Source organism: Podarcis pityusensis, assembly GCF_964106645.2.
Source record: "Podarcis pityusensis genome assembly, chromosome: 13".
Lineage (NCBI taxonomy): Eukaryota > Metazoa > Chordata > Lepidosauria > Squamata > Lacertidae > Podarcis > Podarcis pityusensis.
In genome coordinates, this window is record NC_138038.1 from 53,401,173 (window position 1) to 53,418,436 (window position 17,264).

The following is a 17,264-nucleotide window of genomic DNA, read 5'->3' on the forward strand; positions in this document are numbered from 1 at the left end:
GAGCGGTACCTATTTATCTACTTGCACTTTGACGTGCTTTTGAACTGCTAGGTTGGCAGGAGCTGGGACCGAGCAACGGGAGCTCACCCCGTCGTGGGATTCAAACCGCCAACCTTCTGATCGGCAAGTCCTAGGCTCTGTGGTTTAACCCACAGCGCCACCCGCATCCCGTCCATGTCATAGTATCACTCTATTCTGCCTTGGTCAGACCACACCTGGAGTGCTGTGTCCAGTTCTGGGCCACACAATATAAGATGGATATTGACAAGCTGGAGTGTGTGCAGAGGAGGGCGACCAAGATGACCAAGGGTCTGGAAACCAAGCTGTATGAAGAATGGTTGAGGGAACTGGTTATGTTTAGCCTGGTAAAAAGGAGACTGGGAGGAGATATGTTAGCATCTTCAAATATATATAAAGGGCTGTCCAGTGGAAGATGGAGCAAGCTAGTTTTCTTGTTTTCCCCTCCCACCAGGGAAGAAGGGGTGAGTGAAGTTCAACACAGGGAATCAAATCAATATTATCCAACGGCTGAACTGGGAATCAAAAGCTGCCACTGGGGGAGGGGAAGGGGCCCACTCTGAATTAGGCCTGCTGGGTGCGGAGTCCAGGGAACCCCAGAATAAGGTTACTAGATTTTTTTCAGTGAATCCGGGGACACTTTTCAACTTCAGTAGGAATGATAGGATTTTGTCAGGGGACTGATTTGTAAATCCGGGGACTGTCCCCGGAAACGGGGACATCTGGTAGCCTTACCCCAGAAGCCAGCCCCCACCATTCCCTTCCCAGGGGTGGGAGACCACCAGTGCCTCCTATTCTCCAACAGGCAACATTGCGGGGAGGCTGCCAACAGGGTGCAGATCCAGCCTCCAAGGAGCACACAGCAGCGCGCGATACATGCCTTGGAGGCGGCATCTATAGCCCTTGTGGATCCTGCCGCCCGAGCAAGCATCTCTCGCCTTGCCTCATGGGTGGGCCGGCCCTGTTCCAACTCTACAATTCTATGGCTTTGTGAATTCAGAGTAAATGCAGCCAATTTTGGAAAGAGCAGAATCTTGTAAGCAGAGAGGGTGAGAGTTGGATGGTGATTAGGTTTGGGGTGTTCTGACTGTGTTCCTATTTTCACCATTGTTGTGTTGCAGAATAGGCAGGTAAGGGGTGGGGGGTTCCCAGCCCAGTGGCCTCCAAACTACACCTGCCGTCAGTCCCAAGACAATATGCCTGTGCTGGTTGGGACTGATGTGATTTGTTGTCCAAAACATCTTGAGATCACTAGGTTTGGATTTGCTGTAGTAAGGACTTTGCAATGTGCATTTATGTTAATTCCTCATCTGCCCTGAAGGGGGCAGAGCAGCACCCAGCTAAGACAACCGTCTTCATTCAAGGCACATCAGCACACTTTAATGCTTTCTAAGAAACTATAAGGGAAGGAGACCAGATTGTGCAGGGCAAAAGGGAAGAGGGAGGCAGGAGGTGTGAATGGCTGTGTGTCAATTTGAACTTTTCCTGTGGTTTATTACTGTAGATCATGGCACGAGTAAATAATACGACGACAAGAGACCCTCCATTATTAACTTTCTCAAGGAACCAATATACGCTTCTCTCTAAGGACAGGTATACGTCATTTCTTGGCTGGCTCTTAATGTGGGTTCTGTGGCAAAATTCTCACACTCGCTTTCTGCAGGGTTTTGAGAATGGTTGGGGATTCTTCCACTCTTTAGATCAAGGTGTGTGTGTGTGGTAGGATTCGCTGGCTGCTTAAACTGTAATTTTGCTGCCCGAAGTAGCATTTATATATTCTGTCACTTTCGTTTCACATAATAAACCAAGCTTTCTTTATTCCTTCTCTGTGAGAACGTCTTGTGGGTGTAAGGTTAAGGGTCAACGTGTGTCCATAAGGGTAACACGCGTGGTAACTCTGGCCCACGTTCCCAAACCATACACTCGTGTGTATGAATTCACGTGAGTGCTGGGCACGCTTGTGGGATCAGACACATACTTGTGACAGAGGGGTGAGCACACACACCCTCACCCTCCTGCCATGCTATCGCAGAAGGGTAACATGCGTCACTGTGGCTCAGTTTCATGGGCCCCGTGGCAGGTCCCCGGGGAGCTCTTGGGTGTGAAACGTTTTGCCAAAATCCCTGTTCCCATAACACCTCTTCCCAACCCCAAGAACATAAGAAGAGGCTGCTGGATCAGACCAGTGGTCCATCTGGGCCTGTGTCCTGGTCTCACAGTGGTTGACCAGATGCCCCAGTAGGAAACCAGAGGCCACCAGATTGGGGAAATCTCATTTAGGGCATATTTATGATTTTATGTATATGTTTCATACAATTTATATGCTTTCTTGATTATAAAAACAAACCAACAAACTCAGGAGCAGTTTTCAAGAAGAATACTCTCACGTATATTCACGCGTTTACATATACAGTGGTACCTCAGGTTACATACGCTTCAGGTTACAGACTCCGCTAACCTAGAAATAGTGCTTCAGGTTAAGAACTTTACTTCAGGATGAGAACAGAAATTGTGCTCCAGTGGCGCGGCGGCAGCGGGAGGCCCCATTAGCTAAAGTGGTGCTTCAGGTTAAGAACAGTTTCAGGTTAAGTACAGACCTCCGGAACGAATTAAGTACGTAACCCGAGGTACCATTGTATTCACATATTCACGTATGGTGGTTAAAAGGTTCCTCTGTTTGCGCCTGACCTAGAAAGTGGTGGGTGCAGAACAGGAAAGATGAACTCGCCTAGGAAGAAGGTTGCAGCGCTTGGGTCTTTTTAACTAAGAGGAAAAGACAAGTGAGAGGCTGCATGATAGGAGTCTATAAAATGATGCACAGCATGGAAAACACTGGAACTCGTGGGCGTCCAATGAAGCCAAACGTTGGGAGGTTCAGGACACATAAAAGACAGTTCTTCACACAGCATACATTAAACTACAGTTACAGGTAGGTAGCCGTGTTGATCTGCCGCAGTCAAAACAAAATAAAAAAATTCCTTCCAGTAGCACCTGGGGCCTTCTGGCGGTTCCCTCATTGCGAGAAGTGAGGCTACAGGGAACCAGGCAGAGGGCCTTCTCAGTGGTGGCACCCGCCCTGTGGAACTCCCTCCCACCAGATGTGAAGGAAATAAGCAGCTATCCTCTCTTTAAAAGACATCTGAAGGCAGCCCTGTTCAGGGAAGTTTTTAATATGTAACGCTGTACTGTTTTTAACACTTGATTGGGAGCCGCCCAGAGTGGCGGGGGAAACTCAGCCAGATGGGCGGGGTATAAATAATATATTATTATTATTATTATTATTATTATTATTATTATTATTATTACCTTAGAGACCAACTAAGTTAGTTATTGGTATGAGCTTTCATGTGCATGCACACTTCTTCAGATACACTGAAACAGAAGTCATGAGACCCTTATATATAGTGAGAGGGTGGGGAGGGGTATTACTCAGAAGGGTGGTGGGAATGGGCGATTGGCTGATAGGTGTGGTAAACCTGTTGACGACTGTTAATGACTGCAATTGGTTTTACAGGAAAAAGCAAGGGGTGAGATGGCTAAAAATAGCTTTATCATGTATAATGAGATAAGAATCCAAAGATAAGCATTCAGACCAGGTCTCTCCATAGTTTTAAGTTTGGTAGGTAAAGGTAAAGGGACCCCTGACCATTAGGTCCAGTTGCGGACGACTCTGGGGTTGTGGCGCTCATCTCGCTTTACTGGCCGAGGGAGCCGGCGTACAGCTTCCGGGTCACGTGGCCAGCAGGACTAAGCCGCTTCTGGCGAACCAGAGCAGCGCACGGAAACGCCGTTTACCTTCCCGCCAGAGTGGTACCTATTTATCTACTTGCACTACGACGTGCTTTCGAACTGCTAGGTTGGCAGGAGCAGGGACCGAGCAACAGGAGTTCACCCCACCCCGGGGATTTGAACCGCCGACCTTCTGATCGGCAAGCCCTAGGCTCTGTGGTTTAACCCACAGTGCCACCCGCGTCCCTTAAGTTTGGTAATAAATTGCAATTCAGCAACTTCTCTTTCCAGTCTATTTCTGAAATTCTTTTGTAAGAAGACAGCTACTTTGAGATCTTGTATAGAATGTCCTGGGAGACCGAAGTGTTCTCCTACTGGTTTCTCTGTCTTGTGGTTCCTGATATGGAGGACAGTGGTGGCCACCAAGCTTTCAAGACAGGACAAACTACTGGAGAAGAGGGCCTTCAATGGTGAATAGCCAGCATGGCTCAGGCAGCGATGCCTCCAGATGCTAGCTGCTGGAAACCACAGGAGGGGAGAAGGCTCTTGTTCAACGCTGGAAACAGCGCTGTCAGATTTGCTACGCAGTTGCCGGAGCTGATGCAAGACCTGGCTGGTTTCCGAGAGCAAGCAGCGTGCCAGGCAGGATCCCAGAATAGGCTGGCAAACGCGGCGCGCCCCCTAGCGCTGCCCCGATGAGGGCACTGGGGTCACAGAAGCTGTTTGCATTGCACAAGAAGCAGGAAGAGATAAGGAACTACCAGGGCTAAGCTGTCAGACTTTGCGGCATCCAGGAAGGCGTGGCCAAAGAAGGGCACGCCCCCTCGGGCTGGTAAGCCCAACCCTCTTTTAACTCTTCACTCCCTCCCACTCCATCTCTGGGTATATATTTACAGCCTATTATATCACTTGTTATATCTCCCAAGTCTGGAGAGGGAGATGCTCAGAGACCAAAAGTGGTTGTTGTTTAAAAGAGGTTAATTTGAACCTAGGTTATTCACAGGCAAAATGATCTCTGTTTATTTCATCGAGCCGAGTTAGGCTGGTGTATGCCAGCCTTCGAGCTCCACAGAACTCTTCATCCAGGGGCAATGTTGACAAAGAGTTCTGTGAAAGTCAAAAGACTGCAGGGTGCTCCACTGATCTGAGCCAGCCCAAGTTGTGTTTTCTTAAGATAAGGGGAGGATTTAAGGAAGGGAATTTCAAAGACAGAACTGAAGCCAGGTCTGAAACATTCTGGTCAGTGAGGAGGGAAATGGCCGCTGGACTGAATGCCTGGCTTTCATAGGATTTTAGAGTTCGAAGGGACCACCAAGGGTCATCTAGTCCAACCCCCTGCAGTGCAGAGATCACAGCTAAATCATAGCTTTGAGCCATTTAATTCTGTCTTCCCCAACCAGGTGCCCTCCATATGTTTTAGACTACAACTCCTACAAGCTCAAAGCCTGCATAGCTGTATTATTCCACAACTGGGGGCAACTGCTGAGAAGGCCCTGTTTTCGTACCGCCACTGCCTGTATGATTTTATTTATTTTACGTAGGCCATCCTTTAGCACGAGGCCCTCCCAGGGCAGCTCAGCTCTAAGGAGTAATTTCAACAGAATGCAGTCAATATGGCCATCACCGCATTTCGAAAGTCGGCACTATAACTCAAATAGGATTAGTTTAGAGACCAAAAAATACCTAGATGTTTGTAGTTGGGCAGTGGTTAGTCAGCTGTGATGCCTGCATTGCAGAAAGTTGGGACTGGCTGGCCCTTAGAGTCCTCTAGATTTCTGTTATTCTACTGGTAAGAGAAAGGAACTCTGTGCATGCTTAGAAACCCTTGGCTGTTGCTGCAGCTAGCCCAGAGAGGTCCTCTGAGCACCAGCAAGGCCTGCTTTAGGTGGAGGCAGGGACTTCCTACCAGGCCTGGCTGCTCCAGAATTCTGTGTGCAATTTCCCAGATCCATCTCCTTGCAACGCCCCTGCCGGGATCTCTATGTGTGTTATCCCTGACACATGATAACCCACCTTCCCATTTTCCTAGATTTCCAGGAGGTTTTCTCAGAAGTCACGCGACTGACAATGTCTCAGGGCTTGCTGGCGCAAGCCGCATTTCTGGGTCCTGAATGCGGAGCAGGACGTACCGGCTGGAATTCCTGCTGTGCAATTTATTATTCAATTTATTTTACACCCTGGGCTGCGACCCCAGCACTGTGAGAGCCACAGTGCGGTGCAGTGGTTAGAGTATCAGTCAGGAAGCTCACTGGATGGCCCTAGGCCAGTCACTGCCTCTCTCTGGGCCTACCTCACAGGGCTGTTGTAGGAATTAAATGCGCCAGTCCTCTTCTGAAGCCATCTAAGTCGGTTGCCATCACAGACTCCTGTGGGAGGGAGTTCCATAGTTTAGCTCTGCGCTGCACGAAGAAGGACTTCCTTTTCAGTGGCCTGAATCTTCCACACACACACAGAGAATATCGAAGTTAAACTAAGCTACGCCACCCCCCGGAGGTTGTCAGCTCCTGCGTGAACATTTTGCAATCCTCAGCTCCCTGAGAACGCATATGCAATGCGTTGTGTTCAACAGTTCTTCTCATAATCATTAAGAACAAGATGGTGTATAGTACATGGGTAGGCAAATTAAGGCCCGGGGGCCAGATCCGGCCCAATTGCCTTCTCAATCCGGCCCGCGGACGGTTCAGGAATCAGCATGTTTTTACATGAGTAGAATGTGTGCTTTTATTTAAAATGCATCTCTGGGTTATTTGTGGGGCCTGCCCGGTGGTTTTACATTAGAATGTGTGATTTTATTTAAAATGCATCTCTGGGTTATTTGTGGGGCATAGGAATTTATTCATCCCCCCCAAAAAAATATAGTCCGGCCCCCCACAAGGTCTGAGGGACAATGGAACGGCCCCCTGCTGAAAAAGTTTGCTGACCCCTGATATAGTGCTTTAGCGTATACTGTGCTTACAGTTTATTTTGTTCCCACAACCACCTTGTAAGGTTGGCATTGTGACTATCCACATGTAGCAGGTGGAAGAGCTGAAGAGAGGAGTCGTGCGCCTTTCATTCAGTGTTACCCAACCCCATTCATTCAGGGAGCTTGTCCAGGAGAAGCAATAATGGTGGAATCATAGAGTTGCAAGGGATCCAAAGAGATCATCCAGCCCAACCCCCTGCAACGTAGGAATCACAGCTCAGAAAACCCTCAGTGGACAGTGGACGCCAAAGGGAGAGATGCCTGCAATTTAGGATGGGCTGAGCATTTTATTTGTAGTACAGTGGTACCTCGGGTTACATACGCTTCAGGTTACAGACTCCGCTAACCCAGAAATAGTGCTTCAGGTTAAGAACTTTGCTTCAGGGTGAGAGCAGAAATTGTGCTCCAGCGGCGCGGCAGCAGCAGGAGGCCCCATTAGCTAAAGTGGTGCTTCAGGTTAAGAACAGTTTCAGGTTAAGTACGGACCTCCGGAACGAATTAAGTACTTAACCCGAGGTACCACTGTAATTCCACCTCTCATGGGGTGTGAGGCCTAACAGCGACCCCCACCCCTTACCCGCATCACAGGACCATAGCAAATGTCCTTTCAAAACCTCCTTCTAAACTGAGAAAAGCAAAACTGAAAATCAAACTGGATAAACATGGGTTTTCCTTCATCACGAGCGTCTGCTTGTTAGGGCTTTAGACCTGGCTTTTGTTTTGTTTTTTTATCTAATTGCCTTGAGACAGGAGGCAATTAATAAGCCGATAATAGTAATAAAAAGCCATAACTCGGGAGGAAGAAGGCGGGAGTTGGCAACAGAGGGAGGCCAAAGACTTTGGCAGGAAGAGGCTCCCCGCTCCCCACACCTGCTGTGACCACTGGTCCCCGCTCCCATTCTCTGGAGGCTCCTCTGGGAAGGCCGATGGCCAAAGGTCAGAGGTCTCCCTTCCCGCCTGGCCTGGTTGATCTGTCACCGTCGCTGGCGCCGCCCGGCCTCATCCCCTGTTTGGAGACGCGGCCAGGATCGATGGAGCCGCCCGCCTGGGTCGGCGGATCAAGGCTTCCTCGGCGTGTGCAGGCCGGCACGTATGAGGAGCCGGGAGCCACTGGGAGCTCTGGCCGGGGGCCCAGCAGTGCCACACACAGGGTGGGGAGGGCAGCGGAGGAGCAAGTGGGGCGTGGGGGTGGCCAGGACACCTGGGTTCTCCTGGGCGCCTTTTGCAAGGAAACCTAATGTGGGGTGGGGGAGATCAGGGATAGCTGCTCTGCAGGCAGGAATTCAACCAATGCAGCTTTTTCCCCTAGAGAGGAAGAGAGGGAGGAAGCCGTACCTCGTTGATTTCTGCCTGTTCTGCAGCTGTTTAAAAGTCTGGAGGGGGGAGCGGCAAACCAAACTTGGGCAGAATGGACGTGAGGTAGGACTCCTGGGTTCTCTGGGGAGAGAGGGGTTTCCTGCTAGCAGTCAGGACACCTGGGTCCCCTGAGGCAGGAAGTTCGTTCTGGCTTCAGAGCAGTGACAGGGCGGATCCAGAATTCCTGATTTCTTCCCCTCGTCTGCTGGCAAATGGATGTATCTGAAGAAGTGTGCGTGCACACGAAAGCTCATACCTATAACAAACTTAGCTGGTCTCTAAGGTGCTACTGGAAGGATTTTTTTATTTTATTTTGTGAGAGCTAGTGGTTTGGCCCAGCCTTGAGTATGGGAGCAGAGGAGGGCTCTGAGTTCAAAAGCTCCTCTGACAGATATGGCCAGACCTGCACTGGCTGGGCAGGCTTTGCCAGCAAACACTCGGCACCAGTTCTCCACCTGCAATGTTGCCCGTGAACGTTCGGCCTCAGTTTGCTATCTGTGAAATGGGCCCAATCAAGACGTAATTGAAACCGTAGCGCTATTTCCTCCATGAGGGCTACGTGAAGCCTTAACGGCAGGAAGTATGTGAGAGGGATGGTCTCTTGGCTTCTCTAGAAAACTAGTAAACGGTATAACAGAACGGGAGGCGGACAGGGTAAGTAAGAGGCTCCAGCTCTGGGCAATTCAAGTTCAGTCAGGAGGAGCCCAGGGAAAAACCGCGAGCCAGGACTCCTGGGTTGTCAAAGTGGGAGAGAGTGGGAAGGGAGTTAGACAGGGATATGGGGCTGGGAGCCAGGACTTCCGAGTCCCCCTTGATTCATGGCTCCGCCCCACCTCCCCTGCAACCAGCCCCCCTTCCTCGGTGGCGTGTGTGATGTGAAGCGACCCCACGGAGCGTTGGACTCGTTGCACGTACGCACACCAGGCAAGGTGGCCCAGGCACGGACCGTCGCATCTGCAGCCGTCAGAAAGTGGTCCCTGGGGGCCCCATAAATCGGCACGGCGGCATCTTGTCGCCAAGTAAATGAAAGCGGCTTTCCCACCACTTCTTAGTGGGCGGAAGCCTCATAACAATGGGGATGTGTGATCAGACAGTCTGGCTGGCTGTGGCCTGTTTCTCTCGGTGTGTGTATGAAAGAGAATTTTTTTTAACCACATCACATGCGCCTGTGACCTGCTTTCGGAAAAGCAGAGGCTATTTACCTTAGAGTCGGAATGGATCACAGCTCAAGAATCCCTTTTCCTAGTTGTGGAGGGGAGTCTTGTTTCACTCACCAGATAGAAGTGGTTTTGCACATAGAGAAGGCCAGGGAAGGGCTTCACAGCCTCTCCTCACAAACACGCATTCGTCGCTTTCTCGCTGTATACCACCAGTGGAACTCACTGCTTCATGATTACGAGATGGCCACTAGCAGTGGCTGGTGGCTACGATTAGGGAATGGTGGTGGTGGGGTGTTTGATTTTGTTTGCGTCTTAATAAGAAACTAAATACTTTGCGTTTTCTGAAGCAAAACCACAACTATCCTTTCAAAGCCATGCTTCTCTGAATTTTGCGATGGTGTTCGCCAACCAAACAGTGTGTGCGAACATGCATATCCTGGGGAAATGTATAGAGTCCTGAAAATAACGTACAAAAATGCATTGTGGCAGGGGACAGGCATCTGTTGCTCAAAACAGCACACAAGAATGTGTATTCCAGGAGAAATTGGCACCAAAATGCTGATGAATCTTCATGAGGATTTAAAAAAATTAATAAACCATCATTTGCTACCGAAACACACAGAGAACTGGATTTAGGATTGGGAAGATGAGAAACTGAAACCGACCTAATCATAGATTCCCTAGTCCTGACACCTGAAATCTGAAGGCTGCGTGTCTCGGGGGAGTGCCCTGCGCGGATCCCAGAACTGTGCTGTGCAAACACAGAGCTGGGCAGAACGTCCTGTCCTGAGGACCTCAGGATTCTCTCTCGCTACCTTCCGAAATGCAAGCCTCCCCATCAGCAATGCTGGGAGACCATGTTTGGAAGATCCACAGGCAAAATGAAGCTCTTCTGTGTCCCAGGAGGCTGGGACACACAGAGGACTGGACAGATTCATCGGCGGTCAGGCTAGCCAGAGCTGCTAGCTACAATGGCTATGCAGAGGCGGCTTGAGAGTAGTGTGACTATTTTGGCCGCACTGGTCCCTGGGAGACTAGGTGGGCCCCCTTTGGCCTGATCCAGCAGGCTCGTCTTATGCCCTTTTGTTCCAAAGTACTGGGCAAGGCAGACTAGCAGCCTGGCCCCTCTGTAACTCCCTGCGTGCATCCCATGTTCTGCATCCCATGACTCAGCAGAGAGAGAAAGCAGCTCGCTCCTCTGCTCTGCTCAGGAATGTGAACTTCCCTCTGGAGGAAAGGAGCCGCTGGGAGACCATAAGGGCAGCTGGATCGCTCGGCGCTGTCCGCAACGAAAAGCAGCGGCACAGAAATCAGCCTACTCCAACCTGGTGCCCTCCAGATGTTTTGGACTACAACTCCCATCAGCTGTGCTGCCTGGGGCTGAGGGCAATTGTAGGCCCAAACATGGGGGAGGCTGAACCAGAGGAAGACCCTTCTCCTTTCCCTCCTGCCCCGGCTGATGCCCCTTTGCCCCCTTTCTGCTTAAGAGCTCAGTTGGTAGAGCACGAGACTCTTAATCTCAGGGTTGTGCTTGCTAAAAATTGGAAAACTCAAGAACTACCAACAGTGGAAGATTGGCAGATGAAGATGATGGACTTTTCGGAGCTAGCTGACCTGACTGGAAGAATCCGCGACCAGAAAGAAGAGGAGTTTCAAGAGGACTGGAGGAAATTTAAGGACTATTTGAATAAATATTGTAATATAAGAAAATAGAAATTACTTGAAAGAAACAAATAGGCCTAGGATTAAACTAAGTTATAATTAAATAAATGGGATTTAGAATATTAAGAAATGTGGATAAGATGGACTATAACTGGAGATTGTTTTAGTTTAATAATGATGTTGGAAAGCTGTTACTTTCAACTACAAGGAAACTCAGAAGGGAGGGACTAGAGGAAGTCAACCAAGATGTTTAAAAGTTGAATTTGTAAAGAATTAAGTTTGTTGTTATTGTTTATCTGTTTATTGTTCCTTTTTTCTCCTTTTATTCATTGTGTGTGTGTGTGTGTGTGTTTGTGTGTCATTCTGCTTTGTGGTTTTTGTTATTATTGTGGGAAATCTAATATTTTTTTATTAAAAAAATAATAATCTCAGGGTTGTGGGTTGAAGCCCCACATTGGGCAAAAGGTTCCTGCCTTCCAGGGGGTTGGACTAGATGACTCTCGTGGTCCCTTCCAACTCTACAATTCTATGATTCTATGTGGGATGGGGGCTCCGGAAAAAAGGATGCCAGGCCACTCTTGGCAGCTTTGGGGTTTGCTCAGTGATAGCAGGGAACACAGAGCGCCTGCAGCTGAGCCGAGGGCGAGAGGCTTGGCCGACACTTCGGCTTAGATAGCGCCAGGCGTCATCCAGGGGTGAGCCAAAAGCAGCTGCGGGCGGCCCATGCCAAGATGGAAGGGGGCTTCTTCTGGGGCAGAGGTGAGGCGGCTAGGAGAGGAGGCAGGATTCAGCCCCAAAAACCTATGTCCAGATCATTGGCTCCAGTGCCACAAGGACACACCTGGGATTCTTTAGCTGCAGTTCCTGCGTTGCAGGAGGGGGGTGGGCTAGATGACCCTCTGGTCCCCTTCCAGCTCCTCAATTCCATGTTCCATCAGTAGCAAGAAGCCACATCTGGGGAAGGGCCGCTGTTGCACCTGCTTGGCGTGCAGAAGGTCCCAGGCTAAATCCCCAGCAGCATCTAGTATAAGGTTCTTGCCTGAGACCCTGGAGAGCCACTGCTGCCAACCAGTGCAAGCAATATTGGGCTGGATGGGCCAAGGGTGTGATTCTGTCCCCCCTGTGATTGGAGGGCAGGGATTCCAAATATGGAAGCGGGTTGCCTCCTAGCAAGAGAGGAAGATGCCGTACAGCGAGTCAGGCCTTTGGTCTATTGTATTGTCTACACTGACTGGCACCAGCTCTTCAAGGTTGTAGCCCGTTTTGTTGAAAGATACCATTGGAGGCTGAATCTGGACTCTTCCACTGAGCAGCAGTCCTTGTTCACAGGGACAGGATCCTGCGCCCTTAACAGCTGCAATCAGGTGAAGCAGAACAGGACAGAACAGACAACTCTTTAATAAGAATGTAAGAAAGTCCTGCTGGATCTGATGGGGGAGAGGTGTCTGTGGTTGCTCTGCAGCTCTACTGCTTCTGAATATGGAGGTTCCATTGGGATGCGGGTGGCGCTGTGGGTTAAACCACAGAGCCTAGGACTTGCCGATCAGAAGGTCAGCGGTTTGAATCCCCGTGACGGAGTGAGCTCCCGTTGCTTGGTCCCTGCTCCCGCCAACATAGCAGTTCGAAAGCACGTCAAAGTGCAAGTAGATCAATAGGTACCACTCCGGCGGGAAGGTAAATGGCGTTTCCGTGCGCTGCTCTGGTTCGCCAGAAGCGGCTTAGTCATGCTGGCCACATGACCCAGAAGCTGTACCCCGGCTCCCATGGTCAATAAAGCGAGATGAGCGCTGCAACCCCAGAGTCGGTCACGACTGGACCTAATGGTCAGGGGTCCATTTACCTTTACTAATAGCCACTGATTGACAACCCACCCCCTCCTCCACGGATTTGTCTAATCCTCTTGTAAAGCCATTCAAGTTGGCAGCCATCGCTTCCTCCAGTGGGAGTGAGTTCCACAGGTTAACAGAGCACACCACATGACAAAGTCCTTCCTTTCCCCTGTCCTGAATCTTCCAACATTCAGCTTCACTAGATGCCCCTCCCCTGAATGGTTTTGGACGCCCTTTTCTGAACCTTTTCCAGCTCTACAGAGGCAACCAGAACTGTACTCAGTACAGTATTTCAATCTTGAGCATGGAATGTGCCCTTATCACATAACACCCTCCTCCCGCAAATAAAACGTTGGTATCTGAAGCTCCCGCAATAATGAACGTTCTAACAATAATATAGCATGGAAAGCTAATGCAGCCTGATTTTTTTTTTAAAAAAAACCTTTCCAGAGAGCGAGAGCCAATAACGGGGGCAAGCTTTACCTGTTGCATTACTGCCTGCCATGCAGGTCTTTTTTGGCGGGCGCAGGAGAACTGGTGGCAAGCCTTAAGCTGCAAGGTGGATGTGGGGGCTTTGGAGCCAGGAGAAAATACCCAGAACTCAGCTATGGGGCATTTGGGGTCTGATATTCAGAACCAAACCAGACCAAACCAAGTCCTTCTTCATGCCGCACATAGTTAAACTGCAGAACTCACCCCCACAGAAGGCAGTGATAACTTTAAGACAGGATTAGACAAATCCATGGAGCAAGAGAGGGCTATTGATGGCTATTGGCCGCCATGATGGCTATGCTCTGCCCTCTATGGTCAGAGGCAATAATGCTTCTAGTTGCTGGAAACCACAGGAAGGGAGAGTGGCTCTTGCGGTCAAATCCTGCTTGGGGATTTCCCATAATAGGCATCTGGCCCCTATGAGGACAGGACGTGCTGGACTAGTTGCTCCATTGGCCTAATCCATGTTCTTATATTCTTGAGGGGTCTCTGCCTAAAAGCCTTTTTGGGGGCTGGGGGGGAGCTGTTTCTATAGAGCCAGATTTGAAGCATCAGCGTTTCAAGAGGTTAAGTGGGACAATGCGCTAACTCTGCATAAAGTGCATCTTTTATAGGAACAGAGTTGGCTCGATTGAAAGCAGCAAATTGTGTAAGCAAGGACGCCTGGGTTGTTTGCACCCTCGTGGGCAAAGGGTTATTATGCCTATAAATTCAGGCCTGAAGCTTGGAGTCTCTAGGAGAGGGAGCTGGGTCTCTTTAGCTTGGAGAAGAGAAGACTTGAGAGGTGATAAGATAGCCAGCTTCACACATCTGAAGGCTTCTCACATAGAAGAATTTTTAAGGCTCCGGAGGGCAGGACCAGAACCAACGAATTCAAACCACAAGAAAGGAGGTTCTGTCTAAACATCGGGAAGAACTTTCTGACGGCAAGAGGCGTTCAAGAGAGGAACCTTGGAGGTTTCTAAACAGAGGTCATACCTGCCAGCTGTGATTCCTGCCTTGCAGGGGGTTGGGATAGATGGCCCTTGGGGGTCCCAGGCAACTCTATGATTTTAGGGGAGGGGGCAGCTGAAAGTCAGGTGCCAGGGTGCCTTGGAGCAGGAGGAGAGCCACGGATGCTGGGATCCGGCAGGACACCCGGGTGCATCATCGGTGGAGGAGAAGGCGTCACCAGCCGAGGAGCGTCACTCTGGCCAGACGTGAGTCAGGGGTGCTCCTGCTCACGCCGTTTTTTTGGCACACCAAGGCTCCCTGGATGGCGGCCTGCCAAGGCAGTGACCTTATCCACCTTGACGCCTTAACCTGTGTCTGGCCTGCGGCCAGGGGCAGACGTGTCTGGTCCTGCATGGGCCTTCCTCCTTGAAGGGAAAAAAGCCCCCTTTGGCTTCCGGCCGGCAGAGGGAAATTGTCCATCTCCCTCCTGGCCTGTCCAGTGACATTCTTGCACTCAGGGAAGGAAGGGAGCGTGGTGGAGGTCGGGGTGGGGGGGAGAGACAGAGCGGGAGAAAAGCCACATCGGGCAGAGAGCAGAGGGATCAGGCGGATGAAACATTAACTGCGCCTCGTGCGTCCGGTGGCACAGCTTTCGCGAGATCTGGGGTCTGCAGAGGAAGGGGAAAGGGGGTCGCTTTCCCCCACTCCTCCGAGCAAACATCAGTGGGGAATTTGTGTGTGTGTGTGCAAAAATGCAAGCCGGTGTCCGGCGCTGCTAGGAGCAGATCCTCCAAAAAGAGAAGAAACCAGGTTCTTCAGGTGGCAATTGGGATCCAGAGAGAGAAAGAGAGCAGGGCACTGGAGCAGCCAACCACGTTCTTGAGAAGTTAGGCTTCCCGGTCAAAAGGTGAAGAGGGCGCCACCGTTTCGGACAAGGTCCTTTGCAAACTCACCTTGGCGTGTGCGGATTGTGACCTCTTCCTCTTCGCTGAGCCAAACCAGCTGGACTTTTGCGTGATCTGGAGAGAGAAAGGAGGGAAATATAAGCTGCTGAACGTCCCTCGCGTGGAGCTGCCGCGGTCGACCTGCTCAGCCGCCGCCCCCACCCCGGAATGACGGTCCATGGCTAGCCATGGGGCAGAAGGGGTCCGCTAGTCTCTAGGACCATGAAGTTTTGGCTATGGGGATACCTGGTGAGTAGCGTCCGTCCGCTCCGGCGGTTGCCAAGGGGGAGGTCAGGGGGACGGTGCCAGCTGCGGCAATCGATTGAGTTGGGCCCCTGCCAAAGGGAATTGGCTGAGCACAGCAAGGTGGCTAGAGGAAGCTGCTGGAGGCCAGGCCATTTGCCTCTCACAGCCCAGCCCTGACTGGCAGCAGCGACAGCAGCAGTAGCTGCCCTCCCTCTGGAGTAGTCTCAGGTAGAGAGAGGGGCTCCTTTCCTCCATGGCCTGCTCCTTGATGCTGGGGTGCCTGGGAGGACTGAAGCAGGGACCTTCTGCACACCAAGCTTGCTGCTGGTTGACTTTACACCCACCCTCTCCCTTGACTCTCTCAAAGTTTGGGAAACGGAGGTTGTAAAATTAGTCAAGGCAGGGGTCCGCTGAGGTTATGAAATCCTCCTCCGGCAGGCTGTTAGATAATAGGCAGGAGGTGGCAGCAGGCAGGTGCCTTGCGGGGGTGGAGTGCCTTGCGGGGGTGGAGTGCCTTGCGGGGGTGGAGTGGGGGCTCTGGAAACCCAAATGTCCTAGGCTAGGTAGCCCTGGGCCTCTTTATTGTCAAGAAGGGCAATTTGGAAGCCACTCAGCTGTGTTCTTATGGGGGCATAGGCGACTTGATGCCTGATAAGGAGGGGATACTGGGATTGCAGCCCTAAGGTTTCGTTCTATTTGATCGGTTGCAAATGGAGCCTCTAGGATTTGTGCAGCAGCCTTGAGAGACACCTGGATCCTCTGGAAGAGAGGAGCCCCAGGGGAAGGGGACTTCTCAGCCGTGAGGAAACCAGAGCATTTTCTCAGGCCAAAGGTCACCCCTCCCAGGCAGGCCAGTCTTTGCATCCCCTTTCGGCACTTGGGAGCTTAGGGGGCATGTGAGGCTTGTCAAAAGCCAATGAATCAGTTTGCGGCAGAGAACTGAGAGTTTTGAACCGAGAGTCCACCTACGCAGTGCACTCTGAGCTATTTGGCCGCACCAGGTAGAAGATCGGGGCTCTGTGGGTTTCCTTCTGAACAGCCACATTTCTGGGAACTCGGAGGTCTCTGGGAATTTCTCTCTGTTTTGTGTGTCAGGAGAATGTTGGGGAAATCTCATGCATACTCCCAGGCTGGACTGTGGTATGTGTGTGTGTGTGTGTGTGTGTGTGTGCGAGAGAGAGAAACTGTATGAGTTGAAGCACGGAGAAGTGGAAGGTGCTGATAAGGGCTCTGTCGACGCCACGAGCTGATAAAAGGGAGCTTGAAGTGGGATCTGCAGTGCCGAATTTGGAGTTTGGAATTGCAACATTGCAAACATCACTAAGCAACTCGCCTAAAATGCAAAACGCTGATGGAAAGAAACCGTGCGCGCACACCCAGCCCGGGTCGATGGTCTTGAAAACTATACTGTGGACACGAGGAGGCAGCTGGGGAGGAATGAGAGAGGAGGGGGCATTTCATATTCCTGCCTGCCCGGCAGTTGTTGAAGGACAGGAGCCCTGACAGAAGGGGGTGGGGAAGATGGGGACCCAAAGAATGTCTCTTCCCTCCCTGAGATTTACAGCTGGATTTGGAGCTGTCTAAACCTCTAAAAGCCATACCTGAAATTTCCTGCATTCCATCCTGCTTGTAGGATTTCGGAGGCAGGCAAGATTAAATGTCTGGCGCTTGTGGTTTCTGCAGTGCAGAGGGTTGGGCTGGATGACCCCCTGGGGTCTCTTCCAACTCTGCAATTCTATGATTCTGTGTAAGGAAGGTTGTGACAAGTCACTTTGGGTTGCATTAGCCAAAAAAAGGCCACCAATAAGATAATAATAATAATAATAGTGGATTATATTCATATCTTTTGGAACTGATCTCAAATGCAAATATTTTGGAAATCCGTCCAGGATTAACATTTCTGATAAGTTAGGATATCATATACTCTTAG

The 17,264-nt window shown here is 50.7% G+C and overlaps 1 protein-coding gene across 5 annotated transcripts in view; it reads right to left on the reverse strand.

The window, feature by feature from the left end:
• The window catches only part of TFR2 (transferrin receptor 2), a 53,351-nt gene that overhangs the window by 35,303 nt on the left and 784 nt on the right, over positions 1–17,264 (reverse strand). For 2 of the 5 annotated variants that reach the window (XM_080979711.1, XM_080979712.1), the window contains exons 2-4: positions 16,936–17,077; positions 15,098–15,163; positions 6,038–6,113 (exon numbers count right to left, since the gene is read on the reverse strand). Coding sequence is in view for 2 of the 5 variants with exons in the window: in XM_080979708.1 (XP_080835834.1) it covers positions 15,098–15,268 (171 nt within the window). In the remaining 3 variants the exon portion in view is untranslated. Of the gene's footprint in view, positions 1–6,037; positions 6,114–15,097; positions 15,333–16,935; positions 17,078–17,264 lie in introns of those variants that run through there. The other 3 variants (XM_080979710.1, XM_080979708.1, XM_080979717.1) reach the window with 3 other exon arrangements.